Below are 24,841 nucleotides of genomic sequence, written 5' to 3'. Positions count from 1 at the left end.
AGTCAACAAACTACTATTGCTCCTAATCGAATCCCAAATGGAGCCGCGCAGTGGAACCACAAATGCGACATCTGACGCCATGATCGATTTTGCTTTTTACCGATATGATCCTAGCATGGCAGGAGCCGTGATCTTCGTCATCCTATTCTCAATAACGACTATATGGCATGCCTTTCAGCTTGTTCACACACGAACGTGGTTCTTCATTCCATTCCTGATGGGAGGGATCTGTTAGTACCTCCCCGCAAAGCGAGTCCAAACCATATTCGAAAACTGATTATGGCAGTCGAAATAATCGGATATGTTGGGCGCGCCATGTCGAGCAGCCAGTCGCCCAATTGGACTCTCGGTCCTTACCTCCTTCAGACGTTGTTTCTACTCCTCGCTCCAGCTCTTCTGGCGGCGTCGGTGTATATGTTGCTGGGACGGATAATTCTAATTCTACGGGCGGAATCCCATGCGATGCTGAGAAAGAAGTGGTTGACCAAGGTCTTTGTCACCGGCGACGTCCTCTCTTTTTTTCTGCAAGGTGGAGGTGAGTAGCCCTACTTAACCTCGTCAGAAAGTCCAGTCTGACGTGGACTGCTAGGTGGCGGTATTCAAAGCAGCGGCGGTCTCGACGGTATGAAGCTCGGGCAGAAGATCATCGTGGCCGGCCTTCTCGTTCAAATACTGTTCTTCGGATTCTTCATCGTAACGGCGAGCAGTTTCGACATGAAGCTGAAGCGGTATCCGATCCCGCGCTGCTTCGATGGTCAAATTCCCTGGAGGAAGCACCTCAACATCCTCTACGTGACTAGTATCTTGATCCTGGTCCGGTCCGTCTTCCGCCTGGTAGAGTATCTTCAGGGCAACGATGGATTCCTGTTACACCACGAGATCTATCTCTACATTTTCGACGCGGTGTTGATCTTCATCGCCATGGCCGTCTTCAACCTCTTTCATCCCAGTGAGATTGCCCAGTATATGGACCTTAAAGAGGATCTCGAACTATCAGAGGGTTATGGCAATTTGGTCAGGTAATACAACATGTGTCAGACCAGCTCATCTTCTGACCTGAACGGAAGTGTGATATCATGAGAAGACCATCCGCAGTCGACCGAACAAGACTGCACTCTGATATGTTTTTGTACCAAATACACTTAGACTACAAGTCATGTTATCAGTTTATAATCTTTAAGTCTCTTCGTCGAAAATCTTTCCGATAGGCTTGATCCTGGAGGTCTACTTGTTTGAAGTAGTAACCGCGCTCTAGACAAGTCACCGTTCCATATTTCTTATATGCTCACCACTTCATGATCGTACAGTATTCCTTTCTACAAGATAATTATCATTATCACTAAGTGATATTTCAGTTCTTGATCAGATTTTCAAGGTACTAAGCAATACTCTGCACCAATAACCAACAAATATGAAGCATTTACTGTGCTATAAAGTGTTCACTTAACTACAGTATAAGTAAGAATGGACAAAGTCTACGCAGATAGATCCTGGAATGAATAGGACACCCATAGTGACTGCTATGAGAAGGAGACTGAGAGATCAGGGATCTGTACTGCAATGGGTGCATGCATGCATGACTATAGTGGCTGAAAGGAACAACTTGAACCTCAGGTCTTACACCCCATGACTCTGAAAATTGCCCAGGACAGTGGCAGTGCTACATAGCAGATTGGACGTTTCCTATAACCATTTCCTCCGCTACTGATTTGGGCAGTCTGTCAGCTGCGGATGTTGACTGGACCGGAACGCCTTCACGCTTCGATTGTATCGATATAATTAGAAAATCCAGTTAACCAAAGCCATGCATTGCATAATGAGCAAGCGCGGGAAAAGGGATGCATCAAACTTACATGGAGAAGGATATGGGAAAGTCCTGGCGTCGCCACTTCCGCAGGCATACAGTCAAGGAGGCCATTTCACACACCCTTTGGCCAAAAATATGACGATTGTTTTCATTCCCTGGGGCATAGGTATAGGCGCAATGTCTGACGTATTTCAGTTTTTTCTCGGGTCTGAATGCGCCTAGGGCCTGTGGCATTCTTCGCGGCAGCCACCAAACCCCTGCCAATATCCCTTGAAACCGAGTGCAAACAACACCGACCACCGAACTGCTTACGGATTGCTCACGACACAATGTCAGTTGGGTAAGAAGAGAATGGTGAAAGCAGAGAGAGCTGATCGTTGTGTCAATAGGTATCTATATGCTTCCAGACTGACCACTGAGTAGCGATTGACCGGACTAATCCTCGCCACTACTCTGGCCTGACATGTAGTTTTACGAATAGACAGCAGAATTGGGAAACCGTCATACTAGGATTGCTGGAGCACCATATCATCATTACATTGGACAAGTCAGACCTCAACAGAGGTATTTCCCGAACGACTAATGGTGGTTGTTGAGTCGGTGGTACATGCAGCGAATGAAGGGAGCCATGATAGAAGTGTTTAGACGGAAACAGGAACTGCCACGTGGAAGGCATAACAAATAAACAATGAATGCAGCAAATCAAACGGTGTGCCTTACTGACAAGAGGGTAATGTCTCCGCAGATTCCAGGGGCAAAAATGTAGGGATCCCGAGATCCGAGCCCCGGAATGCCATATCGGTTGTTTACATGACGTCTGGAGCCTGAGAGCAGTGTTGATCCTATTGGAATTCGTTGAGAACGGATGTTTGTTTACATTGATCGACAAGTCGACTACTGCATACCGTCAAAGCCGTCATGCAAAGAATGATTTCGGAAGGACCGCCTACGACTCAACTATCTGGATAGAACTCGATAGTCGGAGCGCTCTGGAGCTTCGAAAAAAGGTATAAAGCCAGCTTCAACCTCTGTCAAATCGTCCTGGGAAGTATCAACTCAACAGACGACAACTCGCCAACAACCGCCGCCTTCCAAGCCGACATCAATTCTATCGAATATCATTCAGACTTCAAGGTGTCCATATTTACTACTTTTGTGATTATATTCTAATCAACACATCCATGTATGTCCGGCCGCTGAAAATGGTCTATCACTTATGCTAATTTCCACCCAGTATCAAAATGCAGTTCACCATCCAGGCTCTGTCCGTCCTCGCGGCCTCTCTCTTCTTCTCCACGGCCTCGGCGGCCCCTCAATGCCAGCCCGGAGCGGCCTGGCCTGACGTCCATGACTGCCACAACTTCTTCGAATGTGCCGCTGGCGGCATCCCAGTCCTCAAGACTTGCGGTCCCGGCACGGCTTACTGCCCCCAAACCGGTGTCTGCGACTACGAATTCAAGATCCCCGCTTGCCACCCCCATGGCCCTCCCCCGGAGGCTCCCGGTGCTGAGGGTGAAGAACATCCCACGGGCGCTGAGGGCAATCCCTTCGCTGGTGGGCGTCCCGGTGCTGAGGATGAGGACGATGAATATCCCAAGGGCGCTGAGGGCAATTCCTTTGGTGGTGGGCGTCCCGGTGCTGAGAGCCAAGAATATCCCAAGGGCGCTGAGGGTAATGCCATCGCTGGTGGCTTTCCCGGTGGCATGGGAGGCGCTGCTAGTCACGGTGGCCCCGGTGCCATGGGCCACTAAGTGTTGAGGAGTTGGCGTTCGAACCTTGGCTCCTAGTCCGAGGGTGTTAAGGATATGCATTTCTTTTCTGACTTGTTGTTCTTTCTAACGTTTTTAATTGATCCGGCTTGGATGGTGCGGCGTGTGGCCATCGGTCCATGGTCTTTTCTATGTCAAATACCCCGGCAGGATCTGCGTAGCAGATCACTGTCATAATGGAAACATTTTTATCAGTTTCAAATGTTGTATACGTGAACAGTATCTTGGTATATACTTTCGGCCGGCTTCATCAATTCATCCATGTGAATTAGGGGAGGAGATGGTGTGTTTGTTCCCAGGAGATTCTTGTCAACGTCTTGACTATGCATTGAGAAACGATATAGTATACAGCCAAAGCAACCGGGTAAGCATATTATACATCGATCGTCTATTTATTCGCCCCACTCGTCGCCCCGGCGAAAAGCAGTGCAAAGACCAAGCTGACTGCTGTCTTGCGCTTCTGCCACTCGCCTATGATCATGCACACAGCAGTGGCCATAATCGTATCATGGACTCTTGCCGGACTCAGGTCCTCGGCGCGAGCCAATGCCATATCTTGCGGCATCTCACTGATCCCAAGCATTTTGCACAGTTTCGAGTCCTGAATGACGAGAGTCCCGTACTCGTCTTCCTCAGCACTGCACACAAAACACGCCACAGCCACCTCCTCAGCCTCATCGGCCACCTTGCACGGCATGATCGCCACCAATTTCAGATGATGGACCGGCATCAACCGCCTTGCCAATTTGCTATCCCCTGGCAAGTCCTTGGTGCCTTTCCACACGAAATCAACCCCTTCGTAGCGGAATGCATATTCTCTCGTCCGTTTCGAGAACGGCGCCCTCCAGGTCAACTGAACTGCCTCCGTAGCTCTCAGAGGTCGATGGTCGGTGGCGTCATCTTCGGCAAACAGCCCCTGCTTCCGCTTTGTGTTGACCTCGCGATGATACTGCTTGCCGGACTCGCCCCATAGTCGCCAACTGCGGACCCGATACCCTTTCAGGTCACCATCGGCCTTTACACTGTTATCGGCATTGGTCCGACTTTGCCACTGGACGACTCCTCTGGGGTCAATTGCGTCCCCGAGCTCCGTGCCAAATTGCAGTTGCCACCGACGCCAGAAACTGTAACTGCGGATGAGACATATAGTCCGTCCGTCCTTTGAGCCCCCGTAGCGAAGGGTCCGGGGCGGGTGGGCGAAGCTGAGGTAAGGTCTGTGGACGAAGTAGCCATTTGGGTCTTGGACGCTGGAAGGGTCTTCTTTTTGCTTCTTGCGGCGCTCCTTTTCTGTTTTTGGTTGTTGGGTCGTGGTGATGAGCATGTGGTCGTTTCGCTCGCGGTAGATGTAGTAGGTTGAGTTGTGATCTTCGGGGAATGCCATATCCTCGAGAGGGATTTGTTGTAAAGTGTCGTTTGGTAAGAGGGGATAATGGTCGTTCTGGAAGGTCATTGTGAACGAAAACCTAGCTCAATGGATGGCAGACTGATCCGAACTTCTAGGGCTACTTATACTCAATGCGAAACTACACGGGATGCTGGTGGACAGGGCGGAGCAACGACTTAAGCTTCATGCCCCAGTCAATACGAGCCACTTTGCCTGAACGGGAGATGCGAGGGTCGATTCTAATCTCCATTGGGCAAGTCCCGTATTCGTCTATAGCCAATTGATGTGGCTTAGCCCGTGATTCTTGCTAATCACCGTATTGAGACGTGCCTTGTCTGTATACTAGTCCAGAGATGGGAGTATTTTTGGGCATGATTCCAGGAATCGCTTCAGGTCACTGTCGAGAGGCTATGACTAAGTTACGTACAAATATGCACCCTGCCCACGATGTCCCGAAAACTGACTCCTTGTCAATACTGATCGATTTCACGCCAGGTTAATCTGCAACCCGAGGGTCGCGTTCATCACGGCATTTCCGTAGAAGAACTCCGTCCTACAGATGTCAGTTGAATATAGAGCGCCAAAGGACCAACAATAAATACCCAGCATTGCCGACATTGACATATGTCGACTCGGTAAACCGGCCCAGATCGGCCATCGCGAGCAACCAGTCCTTCAGATCGCCGGAGAAAGAGCCCTCAAACTGCTTGGTAGGCATCAGGGTGCTGACCGTTATCCCGGTGTCGGTATTGACATCCTCGTACAGCGTCCACGAGGTCCCGAAGAGATGGTCAATGGTGGCAGCAGGTCCATTGGTCCAGCCGATGGGGAGCTGGCCGCCCTCGTACTGCAGCCACAGCATGAGCTCGCGCGAGGAAGACGAAGTCGAGTCACCTTTGATATCATTGGTCACAAAGTCGAAGCAAATGTTTCCTGCTTGGATGATCAGCATTGGAGACGACTCTGTGGCGTAGTGGGTTATCGCACCCTTAAAATCAGTGGTATTGGTACGCGTCCAGTTGTAGACTGCCGGGATTGAGTCGACAGCGGACAGTTTGGTCTCGAGATTCTGCGTCAGACCGACAAACGAGTACCCCTTGGGGACATTGTTCCTGCAATACATTCCTGTTAAGCCACTGATGTCGACCCGGAATCCGAAACCTTACGTGCTCTCGACATAGTCGATGTTCGTCACGCTGCTCCATAGAACCTCCTTGGTGCCGCTGTCGCTTGTGGTGACCCCCTCGTAAGTTGTACATTGTGTGCCGACCATCTGAGCGGCATTGTACAGCATATTGTAGACAATCCATGGCGAATTTGCAAGGATCATGTAATCATAGTCTCCGCAGAGATTAGTCGGGGATTGAGCCCGAGTGGAAAGATCGTGCAGTGCGAAAGCCGCGTGAGACAAGGACAGGGCCGCCAGGGCAAGACACCGTCTGAAGAAGACCATTTTGAAGTTGTAACCTCTCAGACCAGCACAGTGAATAAGATGAACACATCTCCACGTTTGCAGAGTAGTCCAGGGAATCTTATAACCATAGATGTTGCCCCTGAGCATACAGGGCTGATCTACTTCGAACATCCAAGTGGGCCTTTGCTAGACATCTGAAACAGTGGTCTGTCTCTAATCTACGCTGTCGGTGATTATAAGAAGAATTCCTGAATACTTTCTCTTAATCAAGAGGAGTGGAGCCCTGGCACACGAGTCATGAGACGCCGCTGTATAAAGTATAGTGAGTGAGAGAAAATTACTGTCGAGTCATTGCTCCAACAATATCATATATTATGGGAATTCTATAAATCTTATCACTCTATAAGTGGTATTATATCCATTGCTCATCACGAAGCCATCTCAAGAGGAAACAGGACACAAGCGTCCATTATTATTCCACGAGTAGGGCACTGGATCCGTGACCTGGACCTCCCAATCCTCCGCGCCAACGGCTGTCAGCGCAAAGAACAATCCCCACGGATCATACCGCTGCTTGAGGCTGTAGAGTCGGTTGTAGTTGGCGCCGTAGAACGCCTGTTGCAGGTTCGGCTCGAGCAGGTCTGCCTCGCTCATGTATGCGCCCGAGTCGGGCGCAATGTCGCGCAGGACGTCCATCCAGCTCGTCACGAACAGAGACGAGTTCTTTACCGTGGCCCAGCTGGCGTCGGACGTCCATTCGGCACCGACGATGACGTGTGCGAGGGCATCGCGCCAGGCTGGGAGGACGGAGGTGTCGGTGGGAGGGGTGACGGCTTTGCCGGTGCCACTGATGTGGAAGCCAGCGATGAAGAGGCCCTAGAGATGGTTAGTGGGAATTAAGGCAACGGGCGGAATTGCTTGCATTTTCAATGGCATCCTTGTGGGCAAGGAAGGTCCGGTTACGCAGACTGTCGTCCTGGAAGACGCTTCGGGGCATCAGACGGGAGGCCGTCTTGACCAGGGCAGTTCCAACGTATTCCTGAGGGAAGGCCACCTCCCAGACGTCATAGCTACAGGTTTATCAGTCGTAATTCCTGCACGAGGGTATGGAAAGCTCACAAGTTGTCGGCGTAGTTGTACCAAGGAGTGTAGGTGATGTTTTGACCGTCTAGCACATCGAACCAGGGAGCCAGCAGGGCCTTTGTCTCGTCGATCGTCATGTTGGGAGCCACAAACGACTCCATGCGGAAATAGTAATCGGTCGACCCGGCATAATCGGTACCAATCTCGAACGCGGACGCGCCGAGGTAGTAGTAGCCGTAGGTACCCGCATCGACAAAGGCCTCGAAGTTGTCAATGTAGGACTCGACGCCCTTCCAAAAGGCGTCGGCGCTAGGGGCGTCCTTGATGGTGAAATTGAAGGTAACGGTCGTTGTTGGCAGCTTGGGGTATGCCTTGACTGTCAACGAAGTGACGACGCCGATGGTGCTGCCGCCACCACCACGGAGCATCCAGAAGATGTCCGAGTTCTGTGTGGATGTGGCCGTGATGAAACGGCCATCGGCAAGGACCACTATCAAGCCAAGTTAGCCGGCACATCTCGGGGTGACAAAAGACAAAACCTACCCTCCATCGCAAGAACCTGGTCCGCGGCCATGCCGTACAGACTGCTCAAGGGCGAATGACCACCGCCGGCGGTATAACCCCCTCCCAGACCAACGGTGACGGCTTCGCCACCAACAACAGTAACACCGTTGGCCTTGGCATATTCATACGCCTCCCACACCTGCACACCAGAGCCGAACTTGATGGCTGGGCCGACGTAGCCATTAGTGGCCTTGTAGTGCGAGTAGAAGGCCTTGTCCTTCAGCCAATGCGTCCAGATCGATAGAGCACCCTTACCGGCCGCCTTGCCGTTGAAGTCATGGCCGGTGTTCTTGACAACCAAGCGCAGGTGGAGATTCCGGGCGAAGTTGACAGCCAGCTGGATCTGAGCCACGTTGGTGGCATTGACGACGTAGGTCGGATACCCACCAATCTCACAGGTGTTCGTGTAGTTGTAGCCGGGGGGCATGCATGTGCGGCCTTCGTACAGGGGCAACATGATGGAAGCCGGATCGGCCATGCTATCCCACATCAGCCGAGATCGAGGGCAGTTTGCTGAAGCACTTACTGGAGATTAGAACTGGTCCATTCTGCCGTGACGGTGGCACACTTTTGCGCATCATACTCGGGCCAGTCAGGGTAACAGTATGCGGCCAGCGGTGTCGTCTTCACCAGACGCCTTCCGAGGAGGAGATTGAAGATGTCCCAGATCAGGTCGCTCGGCCAGGCGCGATCTCCAGGCATTACCTTGCACTGGTGCAAGCTTCTCTTCGATACGGAAGAGGAGTTGGTGCTGGCAAAGGTGAACAGGCTGGAGACGGTGTCATTCTGAATGGTGTCAGCCACATCGGCGAGGACCCCGTCGGTCAGTTGGACTGTTTCTGCTGGGAAGAGAGTAGCCGATGGTGAGACGGTGGTTGCTGCCGGTGTCAGCGATGCCGTGACATTGGCATCTTGCGCTGCGACCACAGAGGCCACGGCCAAGATGGTCAGGGCAGACCGTACAACGTTCTTCATTCTCTATGTCCGGGTACAAGGATCAAGGAAGCAAGTGGCCTGCCATCTCAGCACAATTCGTGCCATGTGGGCGATATTTAAACCCTCCAGGAATGGCAATCAGGAGACAACGGATGTCGAATCTTGATCTCGAAGCGAATTGACTGCCATCGTGCAATGCAGGTGGATCCTCATCTCGGGGAATTTGATAGATTCTGACTCGGTGCAAAGAGCTAGCAAGTAGCGGGACGACGATGGGCTTTAGCTCATGAACTACTGCATAAATCTGTTCAAACCAATACAAAAGAAGATATCCGCTCCACGCTAGTAAGGGCCGAGAATAAATAAATATATTGAACCCGGTCCGGCCACGTTTTGGTGGCAGTGGCTAACAGGGACTATCGATGTGGCTGCAAGACTACGACTCCTGCTGCCCGCGGGCGCCGGATATCGGTAATTGACTTTGGAGAGAAGAATGAGAGTAAGAAGAAAAAGACAGGACGACGAGAAGAGCGCCAAAGTATTTTAAAGACATTGGGGATCATTGTCCATTCGATTGGGATGCCATGCTGCTAATATCATCTGGCTGCTAAGGGAACAGAAGCGGGCCGTTGATTCCCAAGAAAGAAGACAAGAACAATGCCAATAAGGACTGCCAATGCTAAATCGAGACAAGCCAGGACGGAAGTCGTCGTCCGAAACCCTTAGTCTATGTCTTGAATTATCCCCCGAGACTTTGCACTTCTCCCAAAGAAGGAGATGGATTCTCGGCTGAGGTACCTAGTCTGACCGTACTAATATGCCGGGCAATCTATTTGAATTTCCAAGAGACGAGCCTTTATAGTAAGTGGCCAATGAGTGACATCTTTCGACAATATCCCCGAGACTACTCCGAGTACGAATCCTGCGACGCGTATGGAGGAAGAGTCTCGTAGGATTTCATTGGCGCCACACCATGATAGTTCGGATCTAGTCACTTTCGCCTTTCGGCTCCAAAGTCAATATTCCAATCAGTTGGATTCACTCGTCCTCGTTCGCCCCCGAAGCCGGCTCAAAGGCATGGGAATATTTGATCCAAGCGTGAAGAGTGGCCAGAATGCCGGAGAGGTTTCCAACTTCATACAAAGATCGAAGGAGGCATGGCTCTCATAGTCCTTGTTATCGAGCCAGCCCCTGCCAAACTAGCAGGGATAATACACATGTTCCTGATGGTTTGAGCAGGATATTCGACTGGAAGCAACAGGCTGCATTCCAGGAGTCAATCAGAAAATTCCGCAAGGGCCTCCGAAACCCTAATGTAGAACTTTCCTACTCCTTTCACCTGAGCAATTTCCGCTCTTCTCATAAGGATCTGACGGCCTCTTTCTAATCTCCTTTTCCTCTGTTCCTCTGTCATCTTCGTCCGATGTGGTGTGACTCCCCTCGATGACTGCCCCAAGCGATACACTGCAGCCCCAGGCGATTGCGCTGATCTTTGCGTTTCCCGCTGCTGCGACGATCGTGGTGGGTCTTCGAATCTACAGTCGATTGTTCACACGGACCTTTGCTGCGGGTATGTACCCAGATAGTCCTACATTGGGTCCAGGGATGCTGATCGCGGCTTATAGATGACTGGGTGATTTGTTTTGCAGGGGTAGGTGACATGTTTTTTGGCCATGGATTGTTGCGCTGACTGGAAGCCAAGGTCCTTTATTGGGCTGAGACAATTACTTCTTACTATGGTATTGTGGAGAGTCTGCCTGTTTACTACATCAATTAACATATTTCAGTCATCAAGTATATGTATATCGGCTACCATGCCTGGGACATTCCAAAGGACTATCCCGCTGCGCTGGCAGCAAAGTACTCCTATGCGGTATGTTGCGATCTGTTCCCCGTGAACGACATGCTAACTTTCATTTCAGACAGAGCTCCTGTACAACCCCATCCTCGCCCTCATCAAAACCTCCATCCTACTCTTCCTGTTACGCTTGACCGGCCAGAAGGTGAACGTGCGGAGAGCGATCTATGGGCTTTTGATCCTCAACGGCGTCGCCATGGTGGCCACCTTCCTCATCACGACGTTCCATTGCGTCCCCATTGCTTCCAACTGGGACCCTGCATCCTATCCAAACGCCAAATGTATCAATTTCGCCAACTTTGTCACCGGAACCGCCTGTGTGGCCATCTTCACCGACGTGCTTGTGCTGATCCTGCCAACCTGGATCGTGTATAACCTGAAAATCGCGCGGGGGCAAAAGTTGATGTTGATTGGGATTCTGTCCTTAGGTCTCATGTGAGTGATTTTGTTTCTTCCATGAAGGGCTGGAGGACTGACGGTGTACAAGATCGGTGATATCCGGAATTGTACGAGTGATCCTGCTTGACAACTACGACCGCCACATCCCGGAGGACTACACCTACTCCGTCCTCTTCTGCATTTCCACTATCGAAGTGGGACTCTCCATTATTGCAGCATGCGCGCCGGCACTCAAACCACTCATCGTCATGATTATTCCCAAAGTATTCAGCAGCAACAAGAGCCGGAGTGGTCCGCAGTATAACAGGTACGGAGCCAGCCGAAGCGGGCCAATGGGGTATGATCTCGATCACCTTTCGCGGGCAACCGGGCGAGGACATGGAGGAACAATGATCGAAGCAGGGGAGGATGAAAGGGGAGCCAGGGTTTCTGGGGATAAGAACGGGATTGTCATGACTACGGAGATGGAAGTCCAGTGGCATGAGTCTGGGTCTGAACGGCCGATAAATCAGGGCAGTAGTACGGAGAGTCTGGTGCAGCCGAGGAAATCATGAAAAAGGGACATGTATTGTGATAGTGTCGTAGAAGTCATCTTCAGAATTCATTGTTTAGTTTCCCTCGTGAGTAGTGGAGACTCCGATGCGAGGCTTGTTCATCTCACTCTATCTTAGCACAGACAATCATCTGGTCGGGTTCACCTCGAAGCAGCCATCTGTGTGCCAGGCGAATTCGCCTAGACAGTGAGAGACGCTGACGACATTGCCGCCAGTTTTTTGGCTGATGACGCCGCTGGGTCGGTAGGTACATTCCACTGTACAGCAATGTCAGTCAGGATTGTAGACGTCGAGGGAGTAAGAGGCATTACCAGTGCACCCTGCGAGCTGGAGTGGGTGTCCGGAGTACATCCCATTGCTTCCAGCACGTCAACAATATACTTGGTTCTTGGCAAGATAAGGAAAAAGAACCAATGCAGCAAGTGGGATTGATGTTGCCATGAAGCGACGCCATGCCGTGCTGCTTGCAAGGGCCGGTCCGGACATGGGTTTGATATCACCTCAAACATGCATGGAAGGATTGATATCTACATATGGAAAATCTATAGGTGAGAGAACTACGAGGGTCCCCTCACCCTTAAGTGATTTACTCATCCCTATAAGGTAACTTGGTCACCTATTCATGGTAATCATTTACATATCTAACGCCTATACTCCTTCTAGTTCTATGTACTTACCCGTACTCTCTTTATCTCTGCTAGTTCTTTGGCTACTTTACTAAGAAAGGTAGATCAGTAGACTCCTGGCCAAAGGAACAAACAAGGCAAAGCTCCAGGCCCAGATGATAATCTACCAGTCTTTCCTGGGATACCGACCAGAGCCCTTTGAATGTAGATCATCCGTGTTGGCCCAGGTGGGGCCACTATGTCTCTAATTGCCGTGTCTGGCCAAAGTCGTGAGTATCAGAAACCGAAAATTCAATCAAAAGTAATCACATATATCGAGCAGGTGGCGGCCAAATACCATCCGGGTCTCCCTCTGCATTCCGCGAGTGACGCGCCGCCTGATGCAACATTCGCAGCTCCGAGGTATGGCGATACGGTCGCCGTTTTGCCTCATCCGAGAGATCGCGCTGTGTGAGACGCGCAAAGAGCGTCGGGGCGATGTGCTTGATGTGCACCTTGAGCGGCTCTGCCGTCTCCTCAGGCTCGTACAACCAGACGTACGATCTGGCCTCATCGCAGAGACTCCTCGTCCACATGGAGGAAACAATCCGATCGGAGGCCCGTAGGAAACTCGCTGTTGTCGCGCATTGTCTGAAATTTACGCCAAGGTATACCGGAGTTGGGTTCGACAACCGCCACCCAGTGCAGGGTAAACTTGGTAATGGCCGCTTCATTCATAAGCTGCGCTTTATAATGCAACCCGTGATAAATGGCCGTTTCGATCTGCGCCTTGAAGACTGGCCACTCGGGCCCATCCACGTAGAGCAACACCAGGCCACAGACTGTCGCCTCGGGGAAACTCAGAACATGCTCCTGCCAGGGTATGCGCATCGCATAGCGGATATTGCGGATATCGTCGTCGCTCAGGGCCTCGGCTGCCGCGTTCTGTGCCATGTGCCATCGGTGCTGCACGGCCTGGGCACTGGCGCGCGCGGCCTTCATCTCCTCGGCTGTGGCAGCGGCGGCCGCCCTGTGGGTGACATCGCGGTCCGCGGCGCTGAGCCGAGCCCGTTCAGCCAGAAGCCGTCCAGCTTGGTTGGCCGTTAGGAGGTGGGCTTCATTGTACGTGAAAGCATCACCATTGCGGATGGCTTTTGTAATGAATTCAGTCATGGTCTGTCCACAGGCGCTTTGGCAGAGGGCATCCTCTTCCTCTGCGGGCGGGCGATGGGTGACGATTTTTCGTTCCGCATCGGTCAGTGAGGATGGGTCGGTGATGGCGCGGTTGTAGAGTGTCCGCGTCGCCTCATCCAGGGCGAGAGGGGTGGTGTCTATGTTGACTGCGATGGCTCCATCGTACATCTGGAAAGACATAATGGCGAATAGGGACTAGAACTGATCATGCAGGGAAAGGTGCTGTACGTGTATGTCGACGGCGGGTGAGCACGTGACTGACCGTGGTATACTTTCTTCAGGGCTAATGATCACGTCCTGGTTCAAATCTTGTATACTGCCGATGAAATGGGTATAAAGGCCTTCCAGAGGCTTGTTTCCTTGCTAGCTGTGTTGAGGTAGATGCCCTGAAGCGGGAAATATAGATAAAAGGACACCACTGGCGCTATTATTGGACATTGCACAATGTTTTAATCACTTCATGCAATACCCATTAGTGTGCCATTAAAGGTCTTGTGCATTCATAAATAACTAAAGTACTCCATTCTTATCACGGCACCTATGACGAGCATGGTCACAAAGCGAGACAAACCAAACCAGAGAAACGTGAATACAGATGGTATGCTTGTAGGAGAGGAAGATAGACATTTACCTTGAGGCATCATAGCTAAGCAGAGAACATGACTGATCATATATAACTCGATTGCATCTGTCCACATCCTCACGTCACTCGTCCCTCGCTCAACCAATGTAGGCCATGGATGCTCAAATCTTGTAGCAATCGGTCGAGTAGGAGCTCACATCGTTGTCATAACCAATTTCGTTAAAGTTGACAAACTGGTTGTGGCAGAACTCATAGCCAAAGTAGTTGCCACAGTTGGGGCTGTCATAGAGACGGATACAGCAGCGGGTGGTGCCCTCCGGATTGTCCGAGTAATATCTCATCGACGAAATCTTCTGGTTGAGAGGGTCGACGTTGGAGAAGCAGCGGTATCCGGGATTTCCAGGTCCGGCATTGGTGATGGATGGGCCCTGTTCATTCTGGAGCTGGTAGAAGTACACGCGCCAGGCGGATACGCTGGGGGCCAGGGCCAGGATGAGGGTGGCGGCGAGAGCTGTGATCTTCATGATGCCTGCGACAATATCAGTCCTGTCTTACTGTAGTGAGGAAGTTGCATACTTCTTATGGAAGTCGGTATGCCTGTCTGTCCGAGTATTGTTGATTGGGTTGTGCTGGCTTGAGAATGTCACTTTTGAACGGGACAGGAGAGGCCTTATATAGGTATATTCTCCCAGGTGTCCCTCACAGACTCAGCGCCAACCGGTGATGCGTACCAGTGGCATTGTGCCGACAAGTCGATGATCGATTCAAGCGCTCTGATATATTGGCCAAGACTTTGGATCTCGTATTGAGAGCAATGTCCTTCCCCAGATGGATGCGTGCCCCGACAGAAGGACCGTAGCTTCTTTGGTCCTCGTATTCTGGATGATACATAGTCTGCACTTCCCTCCAGTCTCCTCTCGAGCGTTTTGCACGAGCACAATCTTCACCACTGTATGGATCAGAATTGACTATGTTGTCCTGCCCCCTTTCGTATTTCTCGGGACTTCATGTAACGACGCAGGACGCTTCGAATTCTCATCTATTGAACCAATGGCCGGGCATTTGTCCTCTAGTTTTGCTGTCTGGCCTTCCTCTGTGACCCAGTAGACGGAATGAGTCGAACGATGGCAGCGTCCGGCAGCAACGTCCATTTGCAGTCCTGGTATAAATCAGTCACCCTTGGCCCTTGGTGCATGCCCAGAGATTGAAGGGGATTGATCGAGCTCTGCTTCCCTGTCATCAAGTCATTACATGCAACGTGAATGGATCAAGCCTGGTACACTGACTGCTCTGATGGCAGGTGCTTTCTGCGCCTGTCAGTGACACTCGAGAGGGCTAAGAATACTGTAACCTAGGGCGGGAAGACTACCTTGCTCGATGTATTGGCCAGTCGAACGACCGTCGGAGTCGTCACAGGCGAAATGCTGGTTGACGGACGACAGCGCGACAGTTCATTTCAGCGAAAAACGGGGTACGTCCAGCAGCAAGACCTCCACCTGGCTATACGACAGTCCGTGAGGGTATGTGGCCTTTAACACTTTTAGCGTGGTGTTTCTCTACTGGCTTTGTCGGATACCAAAGGGGAAGAAGGGACTGCAAGCCACGGTCTGTGGATATAGACATAGATTTGAGGGCTCCTTGAATAGTGTGGTCTGAGGGTTACATTTCCGTTCTGCACTATCGCTAAATTAGATTAGACTAGGCAGCAATACAGAAGCACTATCGACCGACGCATATAAAGGATGCCGTTGCCCAGGAATACCAATCCTCCACTTGAATTAAAATGTCCACCCCATCACAGTCAACCCTCCCATACGCTGGCGCCTGCCACTGTGGCTTCATCCAATATGTCGCGATAATCCCCCTGCCAGCAGCCAAGGCGCTTGACCCCGGCCAATCGACGCCGTCGGGCGCGCGCTTCTACAAATGCAACTGCACCACCTGCCATAAAATGGGCTACTTTCATATGCGCCTCCCGGACGCAGCGAATCAGTTTTTCGTCTTGGCTCCAACGGATCTCGAGTCAATGGGTGACTATCGCTGTGGGAGTGGACAGGTGCAGTGGTTCTTTTGCCCTAAGTGCGGGGTGCGGTGCTTTGCGGCTGCGGGGCCGTGGAGGAAGGATGAGATCGACAGGGAGCTGGTGGGTAAGGCCATTTTGCCGGAGAGATTTGAAGGGGGAGATAGGCTGTGCGTGTGGAGGATGGATCCGGCCTTGTACCAGGAGCATAAGACGGGGTATGTGAGTGTCAATGCGCTCACCATCGACCAGGACCAGGTGCATGGGCAGTGTTTGGATCTAAGGCAGTTGGTCGATCAGAAAGTGGTTGAGTATATGGATTGCAAGGAGAGGACGGGGGAGAAGAGGTATACCTATCCTCATGGGGGCGGAACGTGGTGAGACAAGACTGTGCTACCTGAATCAGAGGATTGCTACGTGGGATGTGTGGTTGGTCGAGTAGGAGGCTAGAACAGCTTTCTGTATCTACGGTACATATTATCTTTCAAAAGAGAAGAGAAGAATCTCTCTAGGATGACAGTCTCTTGCAAACGGGATCATTATTTACAAAGATCTATATAAGAGGGCCAACACGAAATGGAATCGCATTCGGACTTCCAATCCGTTTATATAACGTAATAATTTGAATGTGGTCGAGCATAGGACCAAGTAGAAGAGATGATCATATCGAACTGAAGAAAAGGAAAGGGATCAAGGTAGCAATTGCTACGAATAGGAGACCGAAGGAAGATCCTGTCGCTGTAGGCGATGCAGAGCCGGTAAAGAGTGCTGATGCCGCGGTATCCGTCACAGTGACAGAACCACTGGGTTGAGAAGACGTAGAAAGAGTGGCTGTGTTGGAACCTGTTGAAGCCACACCAGAGGGCCTGGATGAGGTCGATGTCTGGAGGCTCGTTGGAGTGCTTGAAGGCAAGGTGTGGGTGTAGTTCGGGGCATCACCATGACCCCCCAAAGCAGCGACATCCTTTCCACCGGATGATGCAGAGCCGGTAGTGCTGTAAGCGGATTCGTGTGCACTAGCTCCAGTATCGAGGCCGGATTGCGCTCCAACAGCAGTGTCAGAGCCGGTGGAGCCCGGGCTTGATCCACGGCCCGCATCTTGCTCACTGGTAGAGCCAGACTCGAAAGTCAACGAGCCATGAGGTCCAGAGGCGGCACCAGAAACTCCCGCGCCAGGGATCGTGGGGACAGCGGTAGGAGTTGCTGTCCTCTCGACTGTGAGCACAACGGTAGAAGCGACTAGAGTTTCTGTAGTGACAAACGTGCTCTTTGCCGTCGCGGGGCAATTGGCGACCGTTGACGGGCACGCCGTGACAGTGGCAGTACGGGTGGTCAAGACGGTCGAGGTGGTCACATCACCAGAATCCCCTCCTGGCGAGGCGGGTGAGCCAGCGGTTGTGGCGGATCCGGGGACTCCCGTGATTGTAGGTCGCTCAGCAGCGGTAACGGGACAAATGGTGGTGGAGACCAAGACTGTTTCCGTGGTGGTATATGTGCTCTTATGGGACGCGGGACAGTCGGTCAGACTGGACGGACACGCGGTAATTGTAGCAGTGCGAGTGGTGAAGATAGTAGAGGTGGTCGATTCCCCGAGTGATGTTGGGTGCACATCAGCCGTAGGGGTGGCGGACGTGATGGCCTCGGTGACTGGACAGATAGTCGTTGCAACCACAATGGTCTCGGTGGTCAGAAAGGTGCTTCTGGCTGACGCAGGACAGTCGGGGACAGTGGACGGGCACGCAGTCACCGTAGCAGTTCGGGTGGTCAGGATAGTCGATGTGGTGAACTGAGGCACAGAAGTAGGAACTGCAGACGACTGCTCAGATACTGCGGCGGATGAGGTTGGAACGGCAGTTGGAGCGGATGAAAGATTCGATCCTGTTGGGAGCCCACTGGACAATGAGACTGGAGAGGATGCTACGCTGGATGAGGGCGCAGTCTGAGGAAGGCTCGACGAGGATGAGCTCGAGGCGGGCAACACCGAGGAGCTTTGGGACGTCACAACAGGGGCGGAAGAAGCCTGGGATGTGGGTGAAAGACTGGCGGACGGCGTGGGTAACGAGGACGGCGATGCTGGCCCAGGACTGAAAGAACTCGGTCTGGCGCTGCTCGATGGTGGAACAGATGATGATGGGGTTGAAGTGGGTACCGAGACCGGGATAGTAGAGAATGACAACACAGGAGAAGAGCTTCCAGGTGAAGGCAGAGGGATGGCAGAACGAGACGGAATGACGCCGGAGGAAGTCACTAGCACAGCCGATGAGGATGGAGATGCCACAGGAGAAGAAACCACAGGCACCGGGATGACCGAGGACGCTGGCACGCTGCCCGTCGGTGAGCTTGAAGGGGTGGCACTTGGAGTCTGCACCGGGGTCACAGACGGTGAAGCCACCACAGGGGTGGACGGAATCGCCGACGACGATGAAGGAAGGCCCTCACTTGAAGAGGACGCCGTAATCACGGCACTGCTAGAAGGAGTCGGGGTAAAGACCGGCGTCGAGCTCGGCGTGATCGTGACAGTCGAGCTGACGGTCACGGTCGAGCAGGTCTCCTGCGCAGGACCCAGGAGCTTGGCGTTGTCAAACTCGATGTATGGATGATAGACATTATAGAGGCTGCAGAACGCCCACATGGTGAATGTGTGCGAAGACGAGGTGGCCGTGAGCGTCCCTGACAGGGTCTTCCAGGTGGGAGGAACGGACGGCGAGTATGATCCAGTAGCATATCCGAGTATGGAAGTGACATCGTGCGCGACATAGAATGTGCAAGTAGCCGTCCCCTGAGGTCCGACCAACTGGCTGATCTTGTAGTCATAAGAGAAGGTATAGGTCGTGCCCACGTCGAGACCTGTCACCGTCTGCGACACCGCATAGTTCGGGCTTCCAGTGTAGCTGATCTGCAGCGCGTACTCCCCGTCGTCCGAGTTGTCGCTGATGACCGAGATGGGATTGGTCAACCGATTCCAAGGGCTGGTGGAGCCTGTCTCGAAGGACGGATTGATGAATAGATTGACCGACTCGGTTGTACAGGAGACTTCGGTACTGGTGATCACCTCTGTCTGTGCCTGGGAAAGTTGACCGAGGAGCACCAGGGGCAGCACGACGGCCGCAGAAAGGGACCGCATATTGATCGAACAGGAAAGAAAGGACGAGGTATTGACAACCTCACGAAAGAAGCGAGTGTTCTACCATCAGTCAAACAGGCATGCCGCGGGGATGGGTTATATAAGGAGAAGGACTGTTCCTATTCTCCTTTGCTGGACTTGGCTTGCTGAGGCGAGTATGAATTCCAGGGAAATTCATGGCGACGCCCCATCGTCGGCTATATCCGATTGGGTTTTCCATGAAATCATGGACAGACAGATATCTCGTCTAGCAAGACTAGAACTAGCGATGTGGCGGGAGTCCAAAGTCAAAAGTCAATAGTCTCTTGTCGGATTCTTTTAGCGTCAGGAATAGCGTGCTATTGCTATCCACTACCAGCTTCTCTCTTGTTTGGTGGCTATTTTTGCCGAGTAATAAGTGGTCAACAGTTCTCGGTAGAAAGACCTAAATACATGACCAGTGGAATGTATTGGCACTAATATGCGAGGTGAACTCGTGCTCAGCACTACATAAGAGATGAACTGAATTGACTTTGCCTTGACTCTTGGACATGATTCTGGTAGGATATACACACTTGCCGCCTTTGATCCTTGATGCAGATGCTGTGTCGTAGACAGTGTCTTGCGAGGGTACCTGGATGGCTGCTGTGGTTCTTTGGAATATCTCCATGAACTCTTGATGTAATACTGATGGCATGGCTGCCTAGAGCCAAGACAATGTCAGCCTTGTCGCTGTCAGCAAGAATGCTTATAAATTCTTCAAACAGACGATTCATTGTTCTCAACCTCCCAAAGCCATCTCCAGATATCTTAGGAAAAACACTCTTCTGTCCTCTTTGACAATTCAAACTCACCATGTCTCAATCACCGTCTCAATCACCCTTCGTCTCGCTCATCACCACTGTCATGGGAATCGTCCCCATCGGTTTCGGCATCAACGCCATCCTGCGTCCCGCCCATGCCTTGACCTTCTTCGAGTTTGAACCCCCTGTCGCTCCTCTTGACCGAAGGCTGGTTGACAGTCTGATGGTGGTATACGGTGTGAGAGATATTTTCATGGGCCTCGCCGTCTACGCTGCGGGATTTCTCGGCACTCGCAAGTCCCTTGGTTGGACGTTGATCGCAACCAGTGCTGTCGCGATGGCCGATGGGGCCGTGTGTTGGAGCAATGGTCATGGACAATGGAATCACTGGGGATATGTTCCTGTCATCGCTGTCATTGGGGGACTCTTGGTCTGTCGTTCGGAGTAGAAGGTGTGCTGTAGCACATAAGGATATCATTGAGTTTTGAAGAGGACACGGAGAAAGAAATACGAATCGAATGTCAGCAGTTACATCAATCCCTCAGGCAATACACCTTGATAGCTTCGTTTCATGTATTCCATGTACAGTGCTTTTGGGGCTCAGAATCACCAAGTATGATAAAACTTCAGAGTTGATCACCAAGAGACCTGGTTCCAGCAATCCGGCCTCGTGTATCCGTACCCAGAACGGAAAACACGGATATCGCGGACCATACCAGATTCCTACTCGCACAGCAGTGGGCGATTGACTTACGACACAAAATTGGGGTTCTACAGTATCTCTCCGTGGACGGACGGAGAGGCGCATCAACTGGTGCCGTCAGAATCAGCCTATAAGTACAGCCGGCGTCATCTCAGGACCGGAGTTCTATCTTCAAGGATTCGACGAAACACTCGATCGGACATCGCTCCCAGGACTTTTCCTCTCAGATCACTTCCTTGAGCATCATCACCATGGTTGGATTCGACATGCACGGCCTGACCCCTGCCCCGGTCACCCCGTTTACTCCTACGGGAGAGGTCGACTACGATGCCATTCAGCGACTAGGCAGTTGGCTTGGTAGCATCGCCGGCGTCAAGGGCCTCGTCGTTCTCGGACACGCTGGTGAGGGGACATTCCTCACTCCCGAAGAGCAAGTTTCGGTGATCAAAGCCTTTGTCAAGTCCGTCAAGAACAAGATTCCTATCATTGCCGGCATCACAGGGGAAGGCACCGAGGTAGCGGCCCTGGAAGCCAAGCGAGCCAAGGAGGCGGGAGCGGCGGCAGGTCTCCTGTATCCCTCTCACGGATGGCTACGCTTTGGCTACCAGAACGGCGCGCCTCAGGATCGATACAAGCGGGTATACGAGGTCAGTGGCCTCCCGCTGATCCTCTTCCAGTATCCGGACAACACCAAAGCCACGTACAGTCTGCAGACGATGCTCGACATCGCGGCGCAGCCTGGCGTCTTCGCCATGAAGAACGGAGTGCGCAACATGCGTCGCTGGGATACCGAGATCCCCGTCATCCGCCGAGAACGTCCCAATCTCCAGATCCTCAGCTGTCACGATGAGTATCTGCTGCACACGGCATTCGACGTCGACGGCTTCCTCGTGGGGTACGGAAACATCGCCCCCGAGCCTCTTATCGAACTGATCCAGGCCGGCAAGGCCAAGGACTACAAGAAGGCACGGCAGATCCATGACCGATTGCTCCCAGTCACAAAGAGCGTGTATCACCGTGGATCCCACATGGAGGGCACAGTCGCCCTCAAGCATGCCCTCGTTGCTCGTGGGATCCTGACCCACGCCACTGTCCGTTCCCCCTTGCTGCCTCTTGAGCCTGGCGCGGAGCAGGAGATTCATGCTGCCATCAACGAGGCCTCGCTTTCTATTATTGCGTGAGCGGACGGTCCTCGTGAATTGACGAATTAGATTTGGAATCAATGTTTTGTCTTCTATCTTGCAAGACATGTGTACATAATGACGATCGTGAAATTCGAGTGGCTTGTTTGATTAGCTTACTTCCGTGCCTTTCAACCAGGTATCATGTTCCTGAATACACATAGATTAATAATCCTAGTCCATATTTACTCCAGGCATTTGGCAATTACCGATATCCCACTACAACTGTAATTGTGGCTCTTTTTGGCACAGAGTTTGTTCAACCCCGCACAGTCTTTGCCCGAGGCTATTTAAAGGAAGCAAATCCGTCTTTTCCGAGTCTCCCAATCCTAACCGCTACCAGGACGCTGTCAGCTAATCTAACCAACACACCTTCCGGTCAAAATCAATCTGGCGCTGGCGAAGGAATCCTGCCATGTCCTGGTCATCCAAGCGAGCACGAGATAGCATCGGAGATACGGACAATCGGAGAAGGCAGTTCAAGGTCAGCCGGGCCTGTGATAATTGTAAGACTAAGAAGATCCGCTGCACGGGTACGCTTCCGTGTGACATCTGTGCCAGGAGACACTTGGATTGCACCTACGCGAGCAAATATGCAAGAGGACGGCCGCCAACGCCTCAACCCGGGGTGACGCCCGCGCAGCCGGAACAGGGGCAAGAGCCCAGCCGAGAGAGGAGTCTGAGCCCGGAGCGACCCACTGATCGGTCGGTCCTGTTGTCTCCCGAGAGTGAAGCCAGCAGGGACGCGCGGGAGACTGTTGTTGCTGCGGACGACGGGCTTCCGTCGCGAGCAACCCCCGAACTCGTCATCGAGGGCCAATATTTCGATCTCACCTCCGGGCTGACGTTCCTGCATCGCGCATGGAAGAAGATACTGCTGCAGAGGGGAACTATGGCATTGCACGGGTCGAACGAGGCGGAGAAGAACCAGCTTCTGGCATCGGCTGGGGATAGACCGTTCGACCTCGGTGGTGGACAACACCTTGGATCACTCCTTCATGAGGCTAATCCGCGGGAGCTGGTGACCTTCTACTTTGACAACTGTGTCGTGACGTACCGCTTGTTCCATCGTCAGACTGTCGAGAGCTGGCTGGCCCTCTTCCTAGATGATCCGCAGCGCCGTGGTGCCATCTCCCGTTCCCTTGGCAATGCAAAGTGCGCAATCCTTTTGACTATCATGGCGATTGCGCGGCTACGAATGGAGAATATTCACAGATCTGGCTCTGCAGAACGCGAGCAGTCCGGTCTGAGGGACAGTGATTGCCTGTTTCATGCCGCGCTGGAATTGACCGATACAGAAATAGGATTTCCCCGCCTGGAATCCGTGCAGGCCCGACTCATCCAGGTGCTCTATCTCTTGCAAACCTCGCGGATGAACAAGGCATGGTATACACTGGGCCACGCATGCCAGATCATCTCTTCCCTCGGTCTGCACCGAAGGGGGCCCCGGAAACAGGCCGGCCCCCCCGCTGGCTGCGCAGACTACATCAGCCTCCAATGTGTCCGACGGGTCTTCTGGGTGACCTACACAATAGACAAGTACCTCAGCGTGGTGTTCGGCCGCCCACGCTTTCTTCACGACGACGACATTGACCAGGAATTTCCCGACTTGGTGAATGACGAGGACATGGGCCCGCAAGGCCCCGTGGTCGTCGATTCCGTGCAGGAGTGTCACATTCAGGCCTTGATACTACATGCCAAGATTGCCCGAATCATCGGCCGTATCTCAAGAGAGGTCTACTCTGTGGCCGTCAAGGAAGATGACGATCGGGTGTGTACTGCGCGTCGTCTCGCAGAAGAAGTGCGTGCGTGGCGCGCGACTCTCCCTCCGCACCTGGGGACCGTCAGGCCCTCCGCATTGATCCCAAGCTTTCGTCGCGAGGCCATAGCGCTCCAGCTGGCTTACTCCCACGCCCTCATTCATTCGAACCGGCCCTTTCTACTCGCCGCAAGAACTTACTTCGGCGGTGACCAGGAGGTGGAACGGAGAGTGGACGAGTGTATACGCGCGGCAAAGGAAGCATTGGAGATGGTAAACTCGATGGCGGACGACAGTAACCTGCTCCATGCTTTCTGGTGGATGCCCTATGTCATCTTCTGCGCGTTGACCGTCGTGTATGTCTGGGAAATTCAGGGTAGGAGAGTTGATAGCCTCGCGGAGGACAACGGGGAATCATTCCACACTCGCCTATACGGACTCGCAGAAGGATGCCTCACTCATCTGCTCCAAGCAGGCTCGACTGCATCTCCCAGCCGTCGTTACGGATTGGTGCTAGAAGAGTTGAAAACCGCGGCCCAGCGGCAAATGGCAGGAAACAACAGCCTTTGCGTGCAAGCATTGGCAGAAAGTCGTGATCAGACATTATTTCCCAACATACAATTGCCCGGGCAGTCATTGGCAGAGACACTTTCCTCGCAGGCAAATACGTACAGTACTCCCGTAAGCTCGCTGGACGCGTGGCAATACACAAACTGGCTAGATTTTGACTCTTCGGTACGAAACTCTTCCTTTCGCTTTCTTTGCTCTTTGGCGACCAAATGACTTACTTACAAGCAGGTATTCGACCCAATTCTGAGCGACATCGATCTTCTGGCGTCATGGCCGTCTTCGAACCTCCAGTCAACACCCAATTGCTTTACCTTTCCGTGCCCATAGTTGATTAGAGCTAGTAGGCGAGCCAGGGCTGAACATGTAAGGACCTGTTCTCGTAATCTACCTGTACGATGATGAGAGATTCGGGCAGAATAACACTATGTAAAGTCCCGGGTCAACAATACCATTGCTATGAAACACACTCGGGTCTCTGGCCGGATTTGGCGGAAATACCGGACAAGCTGGGCTTCGGATTTCGCGGATTCTTGGATAACGTTCAAGCTCCCG

General features: G+C 52.4%; 9 protein-coding genes across 9 annotated transcripts; 4 read left to right on the top strand and 5 right to left on the bottom strand.

Moving 5' to 3' along the window:
* Window positions 1-37: 37 nt before the first annotated feature.
* On the top strand, window positions 38-3,558 carry CDV56_107079 (uncharacterized protein; the record flags this gene model as incomplete). Its single annotated transcript, XM_026760698.1, has 4 exons — window positions 38-230; window positions 287-535; window positions 590-1,019; window positions 3,042-3,558. 4 exons carry the CDS (start codon window positions 38-40, stop codon window positions 3,556-3,558), a joined length of 1,389 nt encoding a protein of 462 aa, XP_026616511.1.
* Window positions 3,559-3,964: 406 nt separating this feature from the next.
* CDV56_107012 (uncharacterized protein) lies at window positions 3,965-5,026 on the bottom strand (the record flags this gene model as incomplete). The annotated part of the gene is made up of 1 exon (XM_026760631.1): window positions 3,965-5,026. One exon carries the CDS (start codon window positions 5,024-5,026, stop codon window positions 3,965-3,967), a length of 1,062 nt encoding a protein of 353 aa, XP_026616510.1.
* A 420-nt stretch (window positions 5,027-5,446) lies between these two features.
* Window positions 5,447-6,413, bottom strand: CDV56_106939 (uncharacterized protein; the record flags this gene model as incomplete). Its single annotated transcript, XM_026760558.1, has 3 exons — window positions 5,447-5,513; window positions 5,563-6,072; window positions 6,127-6,413. The coding sequence occupies 3 exons, from the start codon at window positions 6,411-6,413 to the stop codon at window positions 5,447-5,449; spliced, it is 864 nt and encodes a 287-aa protein (XP_026616509.1).
* Window positions 6,414-6,815: 402 nt separating this feature from the next.
* Window positions 6,816-8,996, bottom strand: CDV56_106798 (FAD-binding oxidoreductase; the record flags this gene model as incomplete). The annotated part of the gene is made up of 5 exons (XM_026760417.1): window positions 6,816-7,250; window positions 7,360-7,444; window positions 7,494-7,947; window positions 8,001-8,500; window positions 8,548-8,996. The coding sequence occupies 5 exons, from the start codon at window positions 8,994-8,996 to the stop codon at window positions 6,816-6,818; spliced, it is 1,923 nt and encodes a 640-aa protein (XP_026616508.1).
* Window positions 8,997-10,400: 1,404 nt separating this feature from the next.
* CDV56_106648 (uncharacterized protein) lies at window positions 10,401-11,768 on the top strand (the record flags this gene model as incomplete). Its single annotated transcript, XM_026760267.1, has 6 exons — window positions 10,401-10,527; window positions 10,583-10,608; window positions 10,660-10,696; window positions 10,745-10,830; window positions 10,880-11,250; window positions 11,303-11,768. 6 exons carry the CDS (start codon window positions 10,401-10,403, stop codon window positions 11,766-11,768), a joined length of 1,113 nt encoding a protein of 370 aa, XP_026616507.1.
* A 931-nt stretch (window positions 11,769-12,699) lies between these two features.
* On the bottom strand, window positions 12,700-14,674 carry CDV56_106465 (uncharacterized protein; the record flags this gene model as incomplete). Its single annotated transcript, XM_026760084.1, has 3 exons — window positions 12,700-13,007; window positions 13,048-13,735; window positions 14,348-14,674. 3 exons carry the CDS (start codon window positions 14,672-14,674, stop codon window positions 12,700-12,702), a joined length of 1,323 nt encoding a protein of 440 aa, XP_026616506.1.
* A 1,259-nt stretch (window positions 14,675-15,933) lies between these two features.
* CDV56_106345 (uncharacterized protein) lies at window positions 15,934-16,551 on the top strand (the record flags this gene model as incomplete). Its single annotated transcript, XM_026759964.1, has 1 exon — window positions 15,934-16,551. The coding sequence occupies one exon, from the start codon at window positions 15,934-15,936 to the stop codon at window positions 16,549-16,551; it is 618 nt and encodes a 205-aa protein (XP_026616505.1).
* Window positions 16,552-16,831: 280 nt separating this feature from the next.
* On the bottom strand, window positions 16,832-19,294 carry CDV56_106169 (uncharacterized protein; the record flags this gene model as incomplete). The annotated part of the gene is made up of 1 exon (XM_026759788.1): window positions 16,832-19,294. One exon carries the CDS (start codon window positions 19,292-19,294, stop codon window positions 16,832-16,834), a length of 2,463 nt encoding a protein of 820 aa, XP_026616504.1.
* An 834-nt stretch (window positions 19,295-20,128) lies between these two features.
* On the top strand, window positions 20,129-24,616 carry CDV56_105810 (uncharacterized protein; the record flags this gene model as incomplete). The annotated part of the gene is made up of 4 exons (XM_026759429.1): window positions 20,129-20,506; window positions 20,935-21,956; window positions 22,522-24,454; window positions 24,518-24,616. 4 exons carry the CDS (start codon window positions 20,129-20,131, stop codon window positions 24,614-24,616), a joined length of 3,432 nt encoding a protein of 1,143 aa, XP_026616503.1.
* Between the last annotated feature and the right edge of the window lie 225 nt (window positions 24,617-24,841).

This window comes from Aspergillus thermomutatus (assembly GCF_002237265.1).
Source record: "Aspergillus thermomutatus strain HMR AF 39 chromosome Unknown NODE_40, whole genome shotgun sequence".
NCBI classification, from domain to species: Eukaryota; Fungi; Ascomycota; class Eurotiomycetes; order Eurotiales; family Aspergillaceae; genus Aspergillus; species Aspergillus thermomutatus.
The sequence above is the reverse complement of the archived record's forward strand: the minus strand, read 5'-3'. Positions and strand labels throughout refer to the sequence as shown.